General features: G+C 49.7%; 1 protein-coding gene across 3 annotated transcripts in view; it reads left to right on the forward strand.

The window, feature by feature from the left end:
• Positions 1 to 606: 606 nt before the first annotated feature.
• Positions 607 to 23016, forward strand: part of CUX2 (cut like homeobox 2) — a gene marked incomplete at its 3' end in the record, with an annotated part of 263117 nt that continues 240707 nt past the window's right edge. For all 3 annotated transcript variants that reach the window (XM_082641208.1, XM_082641209.1, XM_082641210.1), the window contains exon 1: positions 607 to 709. In XM_082641208.1, the coding sequence (XP_082497334.1) occupies positions 647 to 709 (63 nt within the window). In that variant the 5' untranslated portion in view covers positions 607 to 646. The remainder of the gene's footprint in view (positions 710 to 23016) is intronic.

Consider the following 23016-nt stretch of genomic DNA (forward strand, 5'->3'; position numbering starts at 1 on the left):
CTCCGATTGCAAAAGAAAAAAAATGCATTGCAAACTATTAACTTTTTTTTTAAGTATGCAATGCCGGGGATGGGGGATAGACAGGTGCGAGGCGGGGGTAGGCGCCCCACGCGCCGGCCTCCTGCTGCCCCCCCCCAAACTTCCCTTTGCATTGATCAGCACGTTACGTCTGTATTGATAAGTTTGCAAAAAGCCAAAGTCAAGTGCATTCGCGCGGCACACCGACCCCGGACTTGGGGGGGAGATGCAGCGAGCGCTCCGCGGGCCCGGGAGCCGGCTGCAGGCAGGGCAGCGGCGGCGCCAGCGCCTCTTGGAGAGGCTGCCTCCGCCCCCCCTCCCCTCCCATCCCATCCCCGGCCGCCTCCCCGCGGCGGGCACCGAGCTCCCCGCCCCGCGCGCTCCTCCCGCGCCCTCCGGGGGTCGGGGGGGCGCACGGCTCCCGGGCCCGGCGGCGGCGGCGCGGCGGCGCCGAGGGGCTGCGGGTGGCAGGAGGCCGTGGGGCGCCCGAGGGGCCCCGAGCGGCGGCGCGCTGGGCCCGGGCGGCCGGCGGCGGCCCCGGGGCTGGGGGGAGTCCAGCCCGGATATTGAGTGCAGCCATTGAGAAAAGCCAAACTCTTGTGTGTGTGCGTCTCGAATAGCCCCCAAGATGGCCGCCAATGTGGGATCGATGTTTCAATATTGGAAGCGATTTGATCTACGGCGACTCCAGGTTAGTGCGGGCAGCACTGGCCGCGCGGCCGTGGGGAGCCCTCGGGCGCGCCCTGGGCGCACTGGGGAGGTACCCGGGAGGGCGGTCGGGCGCCCCAGGGAGGCGGGCGGCGGCTGCTGGGGCTCGCCGGGGCTCGACTGCCCGCTGCCCATCGATAGGTATTAGGAATTGATCTCGCCGCTGCTCTTTGTTCGGTTCAATCATCGATTAGCCGCCGCGACCATGGAGAAGCGCTAGCGAGCCCACGGCCCGGGGAGCGAGGCGGCGGGCGAGCGGCGGAGTGAGGCACGGGGAAGGCAGGGTCTGCGGTCCCAGGCAGGGGGCTGCCGGCGGGACCACCGGCAACCCCCCTTGCGCCGCACTTTGCGCGCCTCCCAACTTCGCGGCGCCCAGTGCCTGTCCGCGCCCGGCTCGGGTTCGGGCGAGGGAGGGAGGGAGCTGGCGGGCTGGGAGGAGGAGGAGGAGGAGGAGAGGGGGGAGGCATCCGGGGTTGGCGAGGAGGCGGCTCCGCGCCCCGTCGCCCGCCGGCACCTCCACCGCCCGCCTGGCTGCGCAGCCCGGACGCGCAGCCACCCGGGGGCCGCTGCTGCCGCCCCAGCCGCTACAGCCACCATCGCTGGACTGGCCGCCTACACCGGCAGACCTCTCCTTGGGCCGGGTTCTAGGGGTTCGTCTTTGCTTCTTGTCTTATTCCCGCTTCCGACCTCTTTCCAAGTCTAGATGGGGACGGGCGGTGGAGATGGGCCCGGGGCGCGCGCAAGTTTGCGCTCCTGCCTCGGGGGCCTTGGAGAACCGGGAGCGGAGCAGAGCAGGTGACTCCGGGCCCTCGGGCCCACGGGAACTTTTAAATGGGAAATTTCCCTCGCTGTCTTCTACCTCCCGCTTTTCCTCCCCGACACTCCGCTCTTTTCTCCTTTCTCCAGCCTCTTCTTTCTCTCTCTTCTTGCCCTCTTCCTCCCTAGGGTGACTCCCTCCCAAACTCCGGCACTTTATCCCCATTCCACCTTTCTCTGGGAGTCTGTCTCCCCCAGATTTGGGGGTATTCTCTGCTGACCCAATAGGACGCCGAGCTGGGGGGTGGAATCTCAGAGAGCTGCGCGCTGGAGGCACAGCGCCAGCCTCTGTCCTTTCCCAGGTGCCCCAGGATGCTCCAGACAAGCCCCCCAAACCCAGAAGTCTCACCAAGGTGCGGTGGGAACAAGGGGCGGGGAAGTGGTGCTGATAACGGGCGATTAAAGCATCCTGCCTTGGCCTTGACATTCTCAGAAGAAGGGAGAGCTGATGCTCTGGAGATAAAAAGGGACCCACTTTTTATTTTGTTTTTTTTTAAAATCCACCTGCAAATCTTGTCAAGTTTCTTCTGATAAGTAGTTACAGTACCCCCTCCTCCTGGTGGCTTCCCAACCCCCCTCCTTCCTAACTCCTCACTCCCTGCAGGCCCCCTCCCTCAAAGCCATTGAGCTGGAGAGAAAATCGGGGCACTCAGGCATGCAGTTAATAACTGCGAGTGCCTTGCAATTCCAGGTCGTCACTCGAGTTGGGGCTACAGTTTGGTGGCCAGCTGAGGCGGGCAGGGCTGTGAGCTGTGCTTGCTGGTTTAAATGATGCTAAAGTGGCCTTTCTGGAAGAGTGGGGGATGGGGGGAGAGAGAGAGAGGGAGAGAACGGGAGAGAGAGAGTTGGGCAGCCACATTGGGCTTGGCACGAAGGCCAATGGTAATTGTATTCCCTGCTAATGTTTGTAAATGAGACCCGGGCACGGCTGGGGGACAGCGTCTTTATTTATGATTGATGTTCTGTAACATAAGGAATGACAAGAACGTGGCAGATGAGAGAAGAGGAACCAGAAGGGCTGGTGAAAGCCCTTTGCAGGGTCCTATTGTTATTCTGGGCTGGAGAAAATTTCCGCGGTGAGATTTGCAGCGCTGGTATTTGCTCCCGGTTGGCCAGAATGTCAGTTAACACAATTTTCATTAGATAACTCGTTTTCAATCCGGGGAGCTTGGGCTGCAACCGGGAGGTAGAGTGAGACCTGGGGCTGGATGCTGAGGGGTGGGTGCGGCTCCCAGGGGGCTGATTTCTGAGCTGGAGTGGAGGGGGTGTTGAACCTCACTCTTTTCCTTCTCGGGCTCAGGGGTCTTTTGTGAAGCTGTTGGGGTCACCCAAATCTTGATTCCAGTTGGACTGTCATTGATCTGAGAACCCTTTGTTAAGGTTTTAGAAGATGCTGAGGTGGAAAAGCAAATTTGAACTCGAAAGGATGAAGGTGGGGATGGTGGAGAGCCTTGTTCAGGTGATGGGGATACAGGGCCAAGACGTCTCCACAGGGTGTATACATAGGGTGCGGGAGGGGCGGGTGTGTTCATTAAGACAATGGCTGGTGTGTCTGGCACGAAAGGAGAAGGCTCTGGGGAAGGGGTTAAGCTCATTTACATGGATATTAAGTGGGGTGGGGTCCCTGTGGGAGTTTGAAGAGCTGCACACTTCTAGAGGGCAGAGAGGTAAATGTGGCAGCGGTGGCCAAGTGTAAACACTGAGGCCCTCACATCTGCCGTGGTCCCCACCCTCGTCCTGAAATGTTCAGTTGTCCCCCTGCCCGGTAGGCCGACACCTCCCCCCATAACCCCCGTATTCTCACTGATGGCATTTTGTTGGAAACGGATTATGAGCCTAAGCACTTTTGCCTGGGTTCATCTCTTGTGCATAATGCTAATGACTCCTATGCCATACTTTTATTTTCATTTTTTTCCCTTCCCACTTTCCTCTCACAGGGGATATAGCCAGAAAGGAAAACTTCATCTCGCTCGTTCCAAGATCTGGGTAGGAAAGGTGGGTCCCCGCCCCAGGCCCTGTGCAGGCCAAGAGCTTTGGGCCCACTGTTCACGTGGCCCAGCTGCTTATGAGTGTGAGGTGTGTGGCTTCAATTCATTGGTTTTATGCAGCCTAGTTGCTGAGTGTTAAAGTGGCCGAGGCAGCAAAGGAGGCCTGTGTCCCCAGGCCAGACCATGCTGCTGACGCCACCCTGATCCTGGCAAGAAAGGTGACCTTGTACCGGCCTGTGCACAGCCCTCCGGAAGTATACATTTTTCAAATATAGAAGCAGTCCGGTTATTATTTCTTCCAGTGCCATCTCTGGACACAGCGGGGCTGTTTACCTAGGATGGAAGTCAGTCAGCAGTCTTAATGACTTGAGGGTTGATGATGGTAAAGATGCTGTGACATTTGGTACCCTACTCCAGGATCACTGAAACTGCTTCCCCCTTTCTCTGCTTGTTCTTTTTTTTTTTTCCTCTGCTGCTAGCAGTCCAGGAAACGAGAAGAAAAAAAAATTCTATCTCAGAGTTGATGCTAGGCATATTTCATTTGGTTATAAGATTGCTTTATGGTGAACATTACTAATGCAGTATTTTTTTATGGCTTTTCTGTGTATAATCGTCATAACTGGATTCATACCTTTGTGATTTTCTTTTTCTGCTTCACTTTGCCACTTTTTTAATGATGCTCTGGGTCCAGTCTCCTGTGATATCTTTTTTTTGTCTTCGAAGAGGGTTAACAAGAGTTGGTGCCCAGTCCGAATGCACATCTACGTTTCTTGGGAGAAAGGAGGTTGGGTGGAGGCATCATACAGTATGAATTCGCTTGAGATGTGAACACTTAGGGAGGAAGACTGACAGGTCGAGTGAGAGAAGCTGGACTTTTTGTAAGGAGTTTGGAGAAACTTCTGGGAAGGCTCAGTTTCTTGGCGCCTGGGAGATGGGACTTGATGGAATGTTTTTCCCTGCTCAAAGTTGAGAAAAGAGCGTGGATGTGATTAAAATATTATAACCTTATGATATTCTGAAGTGCATAAGTTTTACATATCAGCCACAGAGAGTTTAGACATCCATTAGAGCCTCTGACAGCTTGACTTATCTAAATGTGCTATCATTTAACAATGTGTCAAAATTCCCCTTTCTTTAGACGACAGCAGTAAATAAGCTATCAGCCCTGTTGGCGGAATCCTAACTTTGGAAACTTTGCTGTAATAGAACTGCTGCCGGGGTGGGGAGCAGGAGCAGACCAAGCTTGGCGTGGCCCAGGCCCAGGCCCATGTGATGGCTTGGCATTAGGCAAGGGCTGTGGGAGGTTGGAGGTGGGGGGAGGAAAGGGAGAGGTGGGAGGCAGAGGGGGTGAGAGGAGATTTCTAGCAGCAGCTCTGTGAATATGACCAAACCATTGGTCAGCCCCCTGGACCCTTCCAAGTCCAACCAGTGGGTGACCCTATTCCATCTGCCTCTCCCAATTCATTGGAAGCCACACCCTGTGGGCCTTTTTTGCAGAAGGAGCTAGAAACAGGTGTTGAGAATTTATTTAAAGAACCCAACAGTCTTTTCTGGGCATCCCAAAATTCTGGATTCTCAACTCGACAGAAATTGCTTCCCAAAGATGGGCTCTCTCTTTGAGTGCTGGAAGAAAAATGAGCAGCGTCTCATCCCTGACCGCTTTTGCTGTTGGAGGTCTCGAAGTTTCTTTTATTAATACCTGAATTCACCGTAGAAAATCGAGAAACTATGGACAAGCCTAAAGAAGCAAATAAGCGTCTCAGTGGGTTATTTCAGATGAGCATGGTGTTATTTTGACTAGAGGGAACAGGTTTTCTGATGGTGGTGGTGCTTTTTCTTTTTTTTCCTTCCTTTTTCTTTCTTTCTCTTTCTTCTTTTTTAAAAAAACTCTTCTGTTAAAAGGAGGATTCTATCTTCGAACTTGACATTCTGTTGTGGTAACCTTTCTTCCATCAGATGAGATTTAAAACGTGAGCACCTTGGCTGGTGCTAAATTTGGTCCTGGGTGATGGTGGACATGGCTGTCCAGGAACTGTGGTTTTCTCTGTTGCTTTCTGAAAGGGCTGAATTTCTGGTGGCTTCCAGTTATCTAATTCAGAGACTGAGCCTGGCAGAGAGGTTGAGCATGGGAAGGGGACTGACGTGGTGGCTTACCTTTGTTCCTGGCTGAGGAATTCAGGGTTCAGTCTTTGGTTTGATTTTTCTGTCTTGGGGGTGCTCTTTATTAATGACAGTGGCTTATATTGAAGATGTCGGGGAAGATGGAGGTAGTAGATGGAGAGGAAGGGCCCCAAGAGGAGCTAAAGGTGCAGCCTCTAGCACCCCTGGGTGAATCACCCAACATTCCAAGTGTCCCATTTCTTAATCCATCACACGGCCTGGCTGTGTGCATCTGGTCTGCTGTACTAGTTGCTGTAAAGGGGAAGGATGCTGACATACTTTGTGTGCCTGTTAAACATGTTGTCTTCTAACGACCTGGGGGCCCGTTCTGGCGGTGAGGGGGAGCTATTGACCATTTAAACAAATTTTTGAGACAAGAAATTATGTCTAGGATGGAGTTCTTGGTTTCTAAGCCTTGCAGATCCATTCACAAAAATCATTTGTAGCGTTCTGTAGGATATGAACAGTCTATTCCTGTCACACTTAAAAGTTTAAAATCCAGAGTCCTTTCCCCTGGTTGTAAGGCTCCCGTAATCTGCGCCCCCCTGTTATCTCTCTGGCTTCATCTCCAGTCTCTCTCCTTCTGCACACTCTGCTCCAGTCACAATGGTCTTTTTGTCCCTTAAACACATCAAGCACATTCTTACCTCAGGGACTTTGCACTTGCCGTTCCCTCTGCCTGGGACTCTTTTTCTCCAGATCTTCCTGTGGCTGGCTCCTTCTTTTCATTTGGTCTCACCCCAAATTCCTGAAGAAGCTTCCACTACCCTTTTGTGCAAATGTGCTTCCACATCTCTCAGGATGGTGTTTCCCTGAGGGTTTTGACCTCATAACCTTCTCAGGGTGTGGCATCTCTCTAGACTCTTTAGGAAACCATCTAGGTCTGCCATCAGGGTTGGCAAACTTTTTCTGTAAAGAGGCAGATAATAATATGCTTTAGACTTTGTGGTCTCTGTTGCAAGCACTCAGTTCTGCTACTATGGCATGAAAATAGCCATAGACAATAAGAATGAATGGAAATGGTTATATTCCAATAAAACTTTACAAAAACAGGTGGTGGGCTAGATTTGGCCTTAGGGCAATAGTTGCTGAGCCTGGTCTACTGGTCTATGTGATGGCTGTGGCATGGCCAAAGTGTTTCACTTTTCAGTTGAGAGTATTGGGGTAAATCAAACTTAGTTCTAGAAACTTGTTCCATACTCTTTCCCTCAAGAGGGAAGTACGAGGAGCCAGGATGGTGAGGGGCCCCTGTCTGGCTTCCAATCCTGGTTCCATCATCTACTGGCTATGTGATTTTGGATGGGTCACTTAACCTATCTGAGCCTTATTTCCTTGTCTCTAAATGGGACTAACAGTAGTCTTCACCTTTTAGGTTGTTCTTAAAGATTAAAGCACTTTAAATGTGAAAGTGCTTAGCACAGTGCTGGGCACACAACTACTGTTCCGTACGTGTCTTACTTCTTATTGTTGTTGGTATTTTTAGAGAGTAAGAGAGGGGTGAGAAAACCAAATAAGCAGCGGATCCTGGAACTTGCTGGCCTTGAAAGCTTGTTTTAGAGATTACTGGGCACTTTTTCTTTTCTCTTTTACTCCATTGGGGGCTTACTATAATAATATATTACTAATATTGTATGTGATGTCTTATATTTTGGGAGCTCTGAGCACAGAGGTTGCAGACTGGGAGCTGTGTCTGGCCAGCGGATGTATCTGTCTCGATTAGTGAAATATTTTAAAAACACTTTTGTGTTAAGTTTGTCAGCATTTAAAACATAGGAGATGTTACCTAAGAAATTCAGATGTCCAGTATCCCATATAAATCAAGCGCTCTGACCACACCTGGTAGGAGGTGGAGACCTGGCAAGGGCATGCCAAGCAGAGGGAACGGTGGTGCCAAGGCCCTGGGTTGAGGGTCTGCGCTGGGTCAGGTCAGCTGTAGGGGTCATGAGGAGGGCAGCTGTCAAGGCCACTGGCTACCTTTCTCCAGGTGCCTAGTGTCAGAAGAGGCAGCATTTCCAGAAAAAACAAAAGGCCCTTGATGAGCTTCATGAAGATACATGATTAGCCCTCTGTCTCTGCTTTTCCTCAGTAGCTCACTCACCCTCAAAGTGGGCCAGTGGCTGCCCCCCTCCTTCCCAGTCCTTTCCCTATATACCCCCTCTGCCATCCTTCAGTTCAGCCAGATGAAACAGCAGTTCCAGGATACACATTTGTCATTAAAAAGAAAGAGAGAAAAAAGAAATCAATCCTTCAGCCTCTTTGGCCTGAGCTGGTTGTCTGCCCGAGACGTCCGGAGCCAAGCAGTGCTTAAGACTCTCTGGGCCACTGTCGCTCAAACTGGACCGGGTAAATGGCTCCCCAGGAACCATTACGGTCGATAGACTTGTCCAGCCAGCTGTTTGGAGTGTGGGTGCTGCAGACAGGGGGACCACAGAGGTCACCAGGGCAGGTATCCTTGAGTAAGGTGGTCACTCAGAGGCCACTCTCCTGGGGGCACCTACTTGGGGTGCTTGTCCATTATGAGTGTCCGTGGGCTCCAGGTATCTGAGGGGTGTAGTGTGGGCTTCAAACTCAAGCCCTGCAGTCTCCCATTCCCAAAGACATTTAGTGAGGACTCTGGAGCCATGGGGCCTGGCTCTAGTCCCAGCTCTGCCACTTACCAGCTGTGTGACCTTGGGCAAGTCAGTTAACCTTTCTGAGCCTCGGTTTTCTCTTGTGTAAAATGGGGATAATAGTAGTATCCACCTCCTTAAGGATTGTGGGTTAAGTGAGTTAATGCATGTGAAGTGTGAAATCCGTGCCTAGGACATAGATGTGCTATATAATGTTAATAATAATAACTGCTATTGTCCTTCAGTCTGGAAATGTATATTCACCACTCACAGTATAAGTTATAACTATAACTAATAACTGTGTAAATAATAATAAGTAAATAGCATAAATACTATAAGTAATAATAATATACCGGAGATATCACAGTGAACCGGAAGACAAAGTGCCAGCTCTCACCCAGCCTGCAGACAATGGGGGGGTGGAAAAACGTCTCATTGGACAGATGGGTGTGTAGTTACACAGGGGGATTTGATTCTGAGACAGTATGAGGCAAAAGAACTGCCTGAGTCTGAGCATTGGGGGAGCCTTCCTGGAATAAGTGATGCTTCAGCCGAGGTGTCAAGGACAAGGTCAGGGAAGAGCATCCCAGCAGAGGAAATGTGCTGAGACCTTGAGGTGGGTGGAAAAATAGTGCATGCAAGGAATTGAAAGAAGGCAGTGAGGCTGGTCACAGATTCTGAGTGGCTCTTGGACCCACCTTCATCCTCACTCTTGCCATCTGTCAGTTGGGAGTAAGGATGAAGCATAAAATAAGATTATTTATAGCACATGTGTGGCCCAGAATGAATCTGTCTCAATGGGTACTTGGTAAACTGCCTTGGGTATTGCTTTTATTTTTTAATAAGGTATTCAAGCCCAATTCTTGCTCTGTTGCCAAATGCCCCCCACCATCCTCTGTTTTATCTTGTGATCACGCACGGGGCAGTCAGGATTCAAATCCCAGTTCTGCTCCTTCCTAGCTGCATGCCCTTGGGCAAGTTATTTCTCCTTTCTGAGACTTGGTTTTCTCAGCTGTAAGATGGATACAATAATGGTACCTTCCAGTGGCGGCCATGAGAATGCACCTTGCAGATCTTTGACTATAGGGAGTGTGATTGGCAGGTGGCACCAGATAACTGCTCTTGGAGATCACCCCACAAGTGCCACAGCCAGGAGCTGAGTTTAGCAGGGACTAAAAGCATACCTGTTCCTGGGACACACAGGACTCCTTTGCAGGCTCCAGACTCCTCGGCAGTCTAGGATACTTCCACAAACCAGCCAACCTACCTACCAACTTCCCTTCCTTCTTCCCTCCCTCCCTCCCTTCCTTCCTTCTCTTCTTCATTCTGGCTCCCTCCTGCAGGCGCAGGCATTGATCCTGATAAATCTCTCTGTCTTGTAATCCTGCCTTTGTGTCTGCTTCTCAGAGGATCACACTTCCCTACAGGAAACATGAAATGAGGTTTGGACATCTACCTAAGGCACCTAATACATAGGAGGTGCTCAGTTGAGGTATCTTTTATGTCTTGTTGGGAGCCTGGGGGGTGTTACTCTCAACGTTGTCCCCTCCTGGTTGCCTGTTCTTACCTGGCCCACTGTGTGATTAGGTGCCCCCTTCCCTTTTTCATCCCTCCATTATCTCTCACTCTCATTTCCTGCCACTCCTCCCCTTTTTATTCAAGCACTCTGGCCTCCTCACTGTTCCTTGAACACACCAAACATTCCAACCTCAGGGCCTTTGCACTTGCTGTTCCCACTGTCTGGGAAATGCTTTCCCAGACATCTCCTTAGTTCTGTCTCAGTCCCTTCAGTCCTTTGCTTAAATATCACCTCTTCGGAGATGTCCTCCCTAAGCTCTCTTTCCAAAATAGCCTCCCCCATTTCTTTACCGCCATCTGCTTTACCTGGGGAGGGCAAGGACATAGTAAGTTCTTAATAAATATTTGGATGATGGAGTGGATGGTTACCACAGGAAGGGTGAGGCGAGGGCAGCTGCCTTGACTCCACCTTGGGGGTGGTTCTGGGGGACCCAGCTCCTCCCAGATCCCCAGCTTCTTTACCCATCACTAGCTCTTGAAAGTCTCTCACTCTGTGACTGGGAATTGGGCACAGGCCTCAGACTCACAGTGAACAAGGGTTTATCTTTAGCTCTGTGAGTCTCGCTTTAGAAACTGGTGACCCCAATTCCAGCCTGGGAGGTGGCTCCCATCCTAATTAATAAATCCATTAATTAATTTCTGGCAGGCTGTGGACCATCAGTGGTGGTTTGGTGGCCTCAGTCACAGACAACTCAAAGCAGGTCCCTGCAGCCGGTGAGATGGCTGTTATGGGGGACACAGATAGCCAGTTAACACGTTTTTGGACCCAGATGACATTCTTCTCCCAAAGCCTGGTTCATGGGCCCATCTGATCAACCCAGCAGGCATCAAAGAGGGATCAAGGTCTCTGGACGCTAGAGTTGAGGGGATTTCCTGCTCAGCATCCCCTGGGACTCCTAGTTTACAGTCAGGCAAGAGGTCAGGATCGGAGTCTCCCCTTTCCTTTTGTGGTGGAAGGACTCTGTCCAGGCCTCGGTTTTCCTGTCTAAGATGGAGCTTCCCTGGGTTGTCGAGACAGATTATTCATTCATTCATTTAATGAAAATTATTCAGCACCTGCTATGTGTCAGGTGCAATGTGAGGTGCTGGGGGTGCATCAGTGAGCAAAACAGACCAAGTCCCTGCCCTCATAAAGCTTCGCTATTATAACCGTTTGGGGGTGGAAGTACTTTTCTTCAAGGCTGTGAGAAGTAAAGAGCGACAAACCAATACAGACACAGCCTAGGGCTGGGCATGCTGTAAGCCTTTCCAAGATAGTGACTGTTCTTAATCATTGTCTTTATTAACAACGACGCCAACAATAATAATAACTATGATGATGATGACAGTGATGCTGTGAGGTAGTCTGAGGTAATTCCTGTTGAATTTCAGGTACCCTGGGATCAGCACGTGAAATGATTTGAGCATGGGCTTGGAGTAGTCAGACCTCACTTTGGACCCTGGCCTTGCTGCTTCCTAACTGGGGGGCCTTGGGTGATTCACTAGACTTTTCTAAGTCTCAGTTTCCTCATCTGTAAAATGGAAATTATACACAGCCTCTACCTCATAGAGACATTGTGGGGGTTTGATGAGTGGAAGCATGGCAAGTCCGCACCGGGCCTGGAATATGTTCAGTCCCAGGAAACGAGCAGCTATTATTACCTTTATTATTATTGTCAGGATCATTATTGTTTGTTATTCACCTCCTGGTCCTCACCAGCCAGCGGCAAGGTGGACTAGATCCTTGCAGAGAGGCACTGGATGGGAGGTCAGGCCTCTCCAAATGCCCCTTGGCTGGCTTTAGCAAGGACAGGCCTGGCATTTGCTTTGGAGCTTCAGAAGGAAGCTCTCTGCACAGAAAGGCCTGACAGTTCTTTAACAAATAGCTCTTGAACCTTTATTGCATGCTAGACAGTGTTTAGAGCCCTTGACAGATATTATCTCGTTTAATTCTCACAACACTAGGACAGGAAAACTACTGTTATCCCATTTTTACAGTTGAGCAGACTGAGGCACAGATGGTTAAGTCCAAGGCCATATTGTCAGCAAGCAGCAGAGCTTGAACTCTAACCCAGGATGCAGGTCTGTTGACCACTCATGTCCCTGCCCTTCACTCACTAGGGGCCGGAGGTGCCTCTTCCAGAGCCAGTCCCCCGACTCCCTGCTCCCCTCTCAGGGTTCCCCCACCTATAGTCATTATGCTTGTGTTTTCCCCTTCGTTTTTTTTTTTTTTTTGTGGTACGCGGTCCTCTCACTGTTATGGCCTCTCCCGTTGCAGAGCACAGGCTCCGGACGCGCAGGCTCAGCGGCCATGGCTCACGGGCCCAGCCGCTCCGCGGCATGTGGGATCTTCCCGGACCGGGGCACGAACCCGCGTCCTCTGCATCGGCAGGTGGACTCTCAACCACTACGCCACCAGGGAAGCCCTCCCCTTCATTTTTTAAACATCTTAAAAGACCTCATCATTGTCAACTCATGGAAATGAATCCAGACCCACAAGCCTGAGAGGCATGGGGTAGGGTGGCAGGTGGGAGGTTATTAATAACACAAGAAAGATTCCTGTCTCCTGTCCTGGAAAATGATCACCACCCGGCCATCCATCCCTGGCCTACCCGCCGGAGTCCAGAGCTGTGTGGCGCGCCCTGTGGTTCGGCCTGTGTTCGCAAAATGAAATTCTCGGCCCGGGCTGATAATAAGCAGGTATTGATTGCTGCCTTGGTCATTATCAAGATTTATTTAGTCGATATGGCCTCCTCGATCAATAAATCGTGTCGTTGATAAAGAAAGAAGGGGATAGACTTGTAGGCTTTATTAAAAAAGTTTTTTAGATTTTTTTTCTTAACTGATAAATCTTTTTCTTAACTGCTAAACCCTCTTTCCGTGGCTGTATCACCCACACTCTACATTTCATACTTGGCTCCATAAGCTCTTTCCTTTCATGGTAGAACTTAACTTACTCTGGTTTCTGGAAGCAAACACTTGGGGTCCAGCTGCTTCTGGAATGGCGCCTGGGACTCAGATGTCTCCTCACTTTTCTGTCCTCCCCCCAGTACGGGGCTGGGAGTTACTTCCTGGCTTGTCAGTACCCCATTCTCTCATTTCGTCCTCACAACAACCTTTTGCAGTAGGTACTAGTGTTACCCATTTTTCAGAAGAGGAAACTGAGGCCAGAGGGGGGCCATCCAGTGTCACAAAGCACTTGAATCTAGTCTGGCCAGTCTTTGCTCTGAACCTGACATGTATTCATCAAATAGCAAATATTTATCTAGTATGTGCTATGGGCCAAGCACAGTGTCAGGTGCTGGGTATAGAGGGGTAAGCTAAATAAATTAATGTGTAATTACTGAGATAGAAAGAGTGGAGGAAAGAAATGACCAAATGCTACTAAAATCAAGATGAAGGAGGAACCTGTTTATTCAGGGTAGTTACTGAGTAGGTGACATTTAGGCTGAGACCTGAACAATGAGGAGCCAGTCAGGCAAAGTTCAGGTGGAAGAGACTTCATAGCTACAGGAACAGTACGTGCAAAGGCCCTGAGGTGGGAATCCACTTGGCACATCTAGGAACTGAAGGAACGCCAGTATGGCTGAGACAGGGTGGTCAAGGAAGGGAGGGTAGAGGACAGGATGAAGTCCGAGAGGGAGGTAGGCCCTGTAGACCACGGTAGGGGGTTGTATTCAGTTGGATTATATTCTCAGGGAAGTGAGAGGACATTGAGGGTTTAAAGCAGTGGAGAAACAGGATCCAGAGTATGTTTGGTTCCCACTGGGTTCCGCCTGATAGGGAACAGTGAAGGAAGGGAGGGAACGTTTGGAAAATAGGTAAAAGAGAGCTTCTATGACAATCTGATGTGTTATCTCTGCCCAGAGAGGGTCTTAGTGCTGAGAGGCCTTTGGGTGTACAAGTGTTTTGAGGACTATGTCATTCAAGGTCGGGGGGGTGGGTGGGAGAAGTTTTCCATGGGGACATACCTGATGCCCCCAGCAAGGTGGCAGCTGTGCTTCCTTAGGAAGGGGGTGGTTGCTTCCCTTGTGCAAATGGCTAGCTGGTGTTTTGGAGGCCTCTCGTGGCAGGTATGCAGTGGGCAAGGGGTGTTGTGTCCCTCTCCTCAGAAATAGAACTGGTGCAAGGTGGTGGGGCAGGACTTGAGTTATGTTCTGAAAAGGGCTCTTTGCACTCTGGTTGTGGGTTTGGTTTCTAGCATGTTACCAAATGTTGCTTAACAGTAAGGACCATGAAAAGATGAGGTGACTAAGATCGTGTGGATATCAGAGCACAGGACACAGGCCGGTGCTCTGTTGAGCCATGTCCTGGCCATCATATATGGGGATGCTATTGGGTAGAAGAGGGGTTGGATGTCTACCTGGGGGATTATTGGGAATGTGGGCTGGAGTACACAATAAATGGGACATTTCTCACCCTTTAGTTTTGTCCAGTCTCCGAGCACCCACACACTGGAAGTCTGGCAGGGGTTGGGTGTCCAACTGTCTACCATCCATCCAATATTATTTCATCTGTTCATTCATAAGTTTGCTCACTTATCCATTTTTATCCACCCACTCAGCAATTTATCCAGCTGTCTACTTTGTATTCCTACTGACTTCATCCATCCACCTACCCATTCATCATCTATCTATCTATCCATCCATCCAGTCATCCATCCATGTATCTAATTATACATCCTTCCATCTATCCATTCATCTACTTAGCCACCCAGCAACCCATCATGCCCCATCACTTCTCCCTGGACCTTGGTCTCCCAGTTTGCTTTCCTGTACTGACTCTGACCTCTCCCACTCTTTTTGACACATGGAAGTTAGTGAGATTATTAAAAACCTATTAAGAACCGTTTACAATGGCTCCCCATTGCCTTTGGGGCAAAGGCCCCAGCATGACCTTCTGGGCTTAGCACAGCTGGTCTCTACCCTGCATACTTGGTTTATAGTATTGCAAGTCTTCCGCTTTCTTCTTGATCTTCTGTCTAGTTGTTCTATCCACTGTTGAAAGTAGGATACTGAAGTCTCTATTATTGTTGAATTATCTATTTCTTCCTTCATTTCTGTCAGTTTTGCTTCGTGTGTCATGGTGCTCTTTTATTGGTTGCATATATGTGTTTAATTGTTATATCCTCCTGGTGGATTGACCCTTTTACTGTTATAAAATATCCCTCTTTATCTCTAGTAACATTTTTGTTTGTTTTAAAGTCTATTTTATCTGATACCTGTATAGCCACTCCTACTTTCTTTCTTATAGTTGCTGTTTGTATGATATATGTTTTTCTATTCTTTTATTTTCAGTCTTTTTGTGTCTTTGAATTTAAAGCGTGTCTCCTGTAGATAGCATGTAGTTGGATCTTGTTTTCTTATCTAGTCTGAAAATGTGCCTTTTGATGGGATTGTTTAATCCACTCACATCTAATATTATTATTATTTTTTTTATTTTTATTTTTTTATTTTTATTTTTTTTTTGCGATATGCGGGCCTCTCACTGTTGTGGCCTCTCCCGTTGCGGAGCACAGGCTCCAGACGCGCAGGCCCAGCGGCCATGGCTCACGGGCCCAGCCGCTCCGCGGCATGTGGGATCCTCCCGGACGGGGGCACGAACCCGTGTCCCCTGCATCGGCAGGCGGACTCTCAACCACTGCGCCACCAGGGAAGCCCTCTAATATTATTATTGATATAGTTGGATTTAATCTACCAACTTGCTTTTTGTTTTCTATATGTCTCATGTCTTTTTTTGTTCCTCTGTTTCTCCTTTTCTGCCTTCTTTAGCATTGTGTGAATATTTTCTAATGTAGCACTTTAATTTCGTTAATGGTTTTTAACTATATTCTTGAGGGTTTTTTTGGTGGTTGCTCTATGGTTTACCGTATACATCGTAGCTTAACAGAATCACCTTCAGAATTATACTAGCTTAATTCTAGTTTGTCTGCTGTTCTTGACCTTGATCTTGAGCCACATTCGCTGTGCCCTCCATGTTCCAGACTTACACGTCTTTCTTCATTTTCCTCTGCACCACAGCCCCCTGTGCATTACCTGCTCCCCTTGCTTGGGACGCTGTTCCCTCACATCCCCTGTCAACTCCTCCCTCACCCTGGAAGCTTGTTTAATGTCACTTCCTCAGGGCAGCTTCCCCACTCCCCCTTGAGATGCTGGGTCCCACCTCTACTGCACTTACCACGGCGGGTATCACACACAGCTCTGATTATTGATCAACTGCCGCCTCCTTCTGTGAACTCTAAGCTCCATGAGGGCACAAAGCAGCTTGTCCCCAGGATCTAGCAGCTGGGGGCTGAGCACATAGTAGGCCCTCAAAAAGTATCAGTCAAGTGAATAAACGGGATGGATGTGAATGTCATGTGACTGTATTTATGTATGTGTGTACACTGCATCTTTTTTGGTGTATTTTTGAGTATGTTTGTGGGTCTCTGCACGTTTATGTGTGTCTGTCCTTGTGTGTGTATATTAGCGTGTTTCTGTACGTGTATGTGTCTGAGTATGTCTTTGTGTCCTTCTGAGTGTCTTTGTACATGTGCCTCTGTGTCTGCATGCATGTGTGGGTGACTCTGTGTGTGCACTCATGTGTATGTCATTGTCCATGCATGCACCTTAGTGTGTATGTGTATACATTTGTGTGCTCATGCTCCCAAGCAGCAGCTCCTTTCAGTCTCCTAGCCATGCACTTATTTTTTGACTAGTTTAGTGTAGTATTTAATGATTTCCCCAGAGCTAAGCACAGCCCCCCAAGTATTGACCTTGCTGCATTAGAGCTAACTCGGGGTAATGCACTACCAGCTGGCAGGTACTTCTCCTCAGAATTGGCTGCTGCACCTGCCCTGTCTCCTTAGCCCCAGCTTTATCCCTTAGAGGAGAAGACCCCAGGTTGGTACCTTGGTGCAGGGGCAGAGGGGTTCCTGACAGACAGATTGGCTTCCCTCTCACCACTGTGTGATGCAGCCAGGGACTGCCCCTTTTCATACCTCAGTTTCCTCATCTGTGAAATGGGGGTAGCAATAATAGTCACCTCATAGGGTTGTAGTGTGGAGGAAACGAGATAATCTTTGTGAAGGGCTTAGCTTGGAGCCTAGCATGTACCAGGAGCTCCATAAATGTTATTCTGTCACCTGCTGTCATGCTTGCTCCCTGTTACCTCTAATCTTAATAGTGGGAGTGATGATTTCAGGCTGTGGCACAGAGGCAAACAGCTAAGGAACTCTTTCTTCAAGGGGTGCTTTCCAAATGGCTTCTCTGTGGCCATCCAAGGGCTGCACATCTGCTCCAGTGAGAGCAACATGCTAACCCACAAGTGCCCAGAGAAGTTCAGAGGCTTCCCATACACATACAGCCTTTCCCCAGTAGAGATGGGATTTTGCCCCAGGAATTTCTGGCTTCTAAAACTCTACCAGCTGCTTGCATAGTCTCTAGCCTCATCTCTCTCTCTTGCTCCCCAAACCCGTATATCTTCCCTATCCCCAAACTGCCATACTCCTCATACTTTGCAGCCTTTGCATTTGCTTTTCCCTCTGCCTGGAATACTGTTCCCCTTGTTCTTTGGTGGCCCCAGCCCTCCTTCCCTGACTCTTTGCTGAGTTGGGCACCATCTTCTATCTCCTGCTCGGGCATCCCTGGCCTGGGCTGCTTTTCAGGCCACCCGGTGACTCCCTGGTTCCTTGCTGGTCTCCCTCATCAGATGGTGAGCTCATTACTCTACATTGCAGCTGCAGTAACTGGTGTGACACTTGGTGAATGCTGAATGCCCAGTGCCCTGATCAGAGGTCACATTTTTAAAACTCAGGTTCCTGGCTTCTCTTCTCTTTCTTCCCTGGGCCTGCATTTCAAACAGGGCAGCAGTCAGCTGAGATGTGTAATGGGGGTGGGAATGGAGAGTGGGTTTCCCATTTTGCACAACCCCCAGTGGGCCCAGTTGTCCCATTGATGCTCCTTGTGCAGCCTCCATAGGCATGTGAGTTAGCGGCCTTACTCTAGGGACCAGCTGTGCTGACTTTGTGACGGGTGTGGAGATGATTCTGCCTTCTCTGGTCTCAGTATGGCCATTCCAGAAAATGGGCAGAATTTACATGACCGTTCAGGGATGAGAGGAGTGCTGAAGTTTTGTTTTTTGGGTTTTTTTGTTTGTTTTTTAATTGATCACTTATCAAGAGTGGCTCTGTGCCAGGCACAACTCTAAGTGCTCCCTAAATACCATCATGTAACTGATTTAATTCCCATAACAGCTCTATGATGTAGACACTATTAATATTACCGTTTTGCAAAGGAGAAAGCTGAGGCACAAAGAGGTCACGTGACTGGCCCAGGGTTACTCAGCAGAGTCAGGCAGTCTGATTCTGGAGGTCCTCCTGCGTTTGCAGGCTCTCCTGCCTCTTGTTACTTCTGTGAATACCCAAAGCAGAGACTGTACAGCTGGGAAAGGGCTACTGTATATGCACGTTTGCCTTGTAAAGGTCTTACCGTGATGGTGTCTTGCTCGCACTGAACAGTGCCAGCGGGCAGGAGTGGAGGCATATGGGCCAGGATTCCTGGGAGTGGGCGCTGATAGCAGCTGGGGTGTCAGGGTCCCGGGAGCCGAGGTCAGAGCTGGTGACCGTGCAGGTACTCTGGGAGGAGCCAGGCCTATTTTCTGCCCTTCACCTCTTGGGGTTGCTGGACCCTGGGCCCCTTGAGCCAGCAGCCTGTGAGCCTCTCTGAACTAGCACTGTCCCTTGGAGGGTATTCTCCTCAGCCTCTGTAAGCAAGGGGGTTGGTCCCTCGGCCCATGGCCTACTTTGTGAAATTCATCTCTGGAAAAAAATGACTCTCTGAGCAGAGCAGAACATCTTGGCATCTCGTGGTGGGTGAGGCCTTCTGCCTCCCCAGAGTGGGGAGGAGAGAAACCCAGGCCCAGCTCCTGCTTCCCACTTGGCTTCCACGGTGGGGCGCTCCAGGGAAGGCAGCTCCCCCAGTTCCCAGTCCCCGAGCCCCTAGAGCTGGCCCAGCTGCCCCATCAGTGCATGTTCCCTTGCATCCTACCTAGGATGGCCCCTTTGGTGGGTTGGGGCTGGCCCAGCTGCTAACAGGTAAGTGGCTTTGGGCCAGAGCATAATTTGTTTCTCTGGGATATACTGATGAGCTGCCCTAATTAAGCGCCTTGCTAATGAGAATCAAACCACTTCCCTGGAGTCAGGTGGATCAGAGCCTGGCTCTGCCGTGAACCAGCCGTAGGTCCTGGAAGAGCCCTCAGTTGCACTGGGGTCTCAGTTTGTCTTCCACACTACGGTGCTTCCTGTGTTCTCTCCCCTCCACACTAGACCCTGTGGTTTGCTTTAGTCCTTCCTGTCACCACACACAGCCAGCGCTTGTGGGCCTCGGGGGCTATTGAGAGCTGACTAAAGAGGCATTAGGTAGAGGCTAATTATTGCTTTCTTTGGGAGAAGTTCTTGTCACTGGTGGTCAGATCCACCAATCTGTTTCTCATGCTGGGCCTCTTCAGTGGGTCTGTGAGGAGAGAGAGATGTTGGGGATGAGGGCAGTTCTTAAAATGTGTGACTTTGTGTTAATGTATCAGTCGTTTACTGCTGTGTAACAAACCACCCCAAAACTTACTAGGTAAAACAATTATGTATACTGTGAGTCAGAATCTGAGTCAGGAATTAGGACAGAGCCCAGCTGAATCACTCCGTGATATCTGGGGTTTCAGTTGGGAAGATTCAAAGTTTGGGGGTAACTCGACAAGTCACACATCTAGTAGTTGATGCTGGCTGTCAGCTGAGACCTCAGCTACCAGTCAGAACACCAACATGTGCCCTCTCCATGTGGTCTCTCTGTGTGGACTACTTTGGGCTTCCTCACAGCATGTTGGCTGGATTCCAAGGGTGAGCGTCCTGAAGAGAGCAAGGTGAAGTGAAGGGGTGTTCATGATCTAGCCTTGGAAGTCACTAATGTCATTTCCATCTTCTCTGTTGGTCAAGGCAGTTACAAAGGACCACCCAGTTTCAAAGGGCAGTTACAAAGGACCAGGTTCAAATCCACCCTCGATGGGAAGAGTGTCAAGGTCAAGGTCATAGTGCAGGAAGAGCATGAGAGATATTGTGGTGGCTGTCTTTGGGACAACAGTCTGCTATAGTAAGGATGGTGGTGGTGATTCAGCGCTGAGTGTGACAAACCATGAAGAGAGACAGGAGGCTGTGTGAGGGAAGTGGGTATGACAGGAAGTGGCCAAGTGGGGAGTAGGTGTGACAGGAAGTTGTGTGAGAGTAGTGGGTGTGACAGAGATGGCTGAATGAGGGGAGTGGGCATGACAGGGAGATCTGCATTGGCCAGAGTCCGCCATGATGGAAGTGGACCTGATGGTGACAGTGCCCAAGATACTGGCAGTACCATCTTCCCTTGCTTTCCAAGCTGCCCTCTCGAAGGCCTTGGGGTGACCAGGCTGATTCCAACATGGGTACCCAGGCCTCCAGCAGCCCAGGCCAGCATCCTCCTTACCTGGCCCTGTCTTGGCCCCCCCCCAGCCCCTGCTATCTTTCTCTTTTTCTGTGGGCCCCCAGGCTCCCCATTCTCACCAGCAGCCTCCCCTTATTCCAGAAAGAGCGACTCCCACCTCAACAGCCTGGAAGCGCTCCAACTACCATACTTTCCTTCAAATAAAAGCAGCTAATTAACATTATTCTTTAATTATTGCCTTTATCAACAAGGGGTCTGATTTGTACCAGCAGGATAGTTGCTTTCCCTTAAACTACCCAAGTGAATGCTTCAGTTCCTGGTGCTTTTGAAATGAATTTGATGTCATCTGCCCAGAGTCACTTAATGGGAACGCCTGGGTAATGACTGAACGCGCTAACTCCGTTAGCAGCCCTGGAAGCATGTAATTTGGCCCCTCAGGCAACAGCACTTTTGAAATCTCTGGATAGTTTTGAACTCTCTGTTCTTAATTAAATATGCAATTTTTCACGGTAACCAGGTTAATTCTTTTGTGTTGTGTTGTAATACTGTTAGGAATTTTCATAGTTCTTATTAAACATTATTCAGGCATTGTGAATTCCATAATTAAAAAAAAATGAAAAGAACAAAGCTTGATTCACTCCTTTCTTTTCCCTGGCTAATTTATCAAATGAATTTTGCAAATTTTTCTTTCTGTCCCCAGACAGTGTGGCAAGTGTTTTAAAGGGGAAGGATTTAATTGCCCTGTAGGGATTGGCTGGTTATGAAGGATTTGGCTGTTTGATTAGTAAACCCAGTTGGGAATGGTCTAATGCTCCGTGATCTTAAAAATTGTCTGATTGTACCCTCTCCAAGGAGGCCTCTCTTTTCGTTATGTAGAGCATCAACTTCATACAAGTGTGGTCATTAGGTAGTGAGGAAGGGGAGAGAAAAGGATCTGACTTTATTTTAAATTGGGGATCTTGGGAGATTTTTTACCCCCATTTCCCTGGCTGGGGAGGAAGGGAGAACACAGTAGAGGAGCAGAGAGAGAGACAGGGACAGAGCAATTCTCAAACTGCAGGTACAAGAGAAGGTAGAGGGAGGGCAGCTGAGAGGGTGGGGCCCGAGGGGACGTTTTACTCCATCCTTGCAGATAATGGCACCTGCCACGCTGGCCAGCTGGAGAGGCGGCTCATAAGCTGAGGAGGCCCCTCTGCAGGGTTTTTGGGGATGGAGGGTTACTTTTCCATTTCTGGAACCGGGCCTTGTTTCTGAAAAAATATGCAGACCTCCACTGAGCGTGGTGGGTCGTGGGTGGGAGAGGACCATGCCCTGAAAGTGTCCTGATAACGCCAGGGCCCCTCTGCTGAGGGACTGCTAGGCAGAGATAGCTGAGCCCTGCTAGTGAAGGGAGTAGGACTACTGGCTGATTCCTGGACCTTTTGGATTTCAGTGAGGGCCCTATTTATGCCTCAGTTATGCCAATCTGCAAAATGGGGCAATTTCCAACCTCTTCTTACTTTGCTGGATCCCCCCAGTCTTAGCTTTCTGCCTCCTAGAGCTGGGGAGGTGGCAGGTGGAGTTAAGAGATGGCAGGAGTCAGATCACACAGGGCCTTGAGGGCCACAGCATAGAGCTGGAATTTTTTTTTTTTTTTTTTTTTGAGGGCAAAGCTCCTTAGATATTGGAGGAAGGGAGGGATAACTTGGAAGGGATGTTACCAAAGAGTAGGTGGGTTGGGGGCGGCAAGTGAGGGGGGGCCTTTTTGTCAGAGGGTGGTCTCTGCCAGGCAGCCCCTCCCTCCCCTGCCTGCCCCCTACCCAGATTTAGCATCTTTAGCCCTGAGCTCTGGGAAACTCCCCACCTTGAGGTCACCCCCCAGCTGGTCTGACAGTTGGAGCTTGGGTGGAAGATGTTGGTCATGCCTTCAGGGGTGCTTGAGGGGCCGTGCTGCAGTGGGTTTAAGCAGATGGTTCGGGTTTTCAAGAGAAGCCAGAAACCTGGGTTTTGTGAACATTCTTTTAAGATGTAAATGCAGGGAAGAAATTGAAAGTAATTAAATGCTGGGCACACAACAGGTTTGCCTGTTCATAAATATCAAATTGGACCTGTGGGCCCTGGGTCTCCAAGTCTGTCCCAGTGCTTAAGGGGGCTCTAAACGGGTGAAAAGAAACATTTCAGTAGCTTATTTATGAAGTGCTTTCCCAGCAGCAAGCGCCGCGCTGAGCCCCTGACAGGTATGAGCTCATTTAATCCTCCCAGTTGGAGGAGGGAGGTTGAGTCTTTTCTCCATTTTTCAGATGGCAAGACTGAGGGTTAGAGAGGTGATGTGTAGGGTATGAACCCCAGGCCTCAATCCCAACTCATATGGGCTTTTTGGCAGGTCGGAGGACTCTGTATAGAAGGCATGCATCCCCAGGAAATCATGGCAGAGAGGTGGCAGTGACTTAGGTCAAATGGAGATACCCTTGCTTGATTCTGAGGTCAAAACCAAGAGTTGAAGACCCTGAACTCTGCCTTGAATGAGCTTTATAAAAAAGTGAAATCAGGTCACGACACCCCCTCCTCCACTTAAAAACTTTCAGTGGCTCCCGACTGCTTAGGGGATGAAGTCCTTTTACCTTGGCTTACCGGGCCTGTTGTGATCACCGCCTCCCATCCTCACCTACCTCCACCATTCCATCTCTTGCTACACTTCCTTGCCACCAGTTCCCCCAGCCAGACTTAATTATTATGAGGTCC

This window comes from Mesoplodon mirus (assembly GCF_964341445.2).
Source record: "Mesoplodon mirus genome assembly, chromosome: 13".
Classification (NCBI taxonomy): domain Eukaryota; kingdom Metazoa; phylum Chordata; class Mammalia; order Artiodactyla; family Ziphiidae; genus Mesoplodon; species Mesoplodon mirus.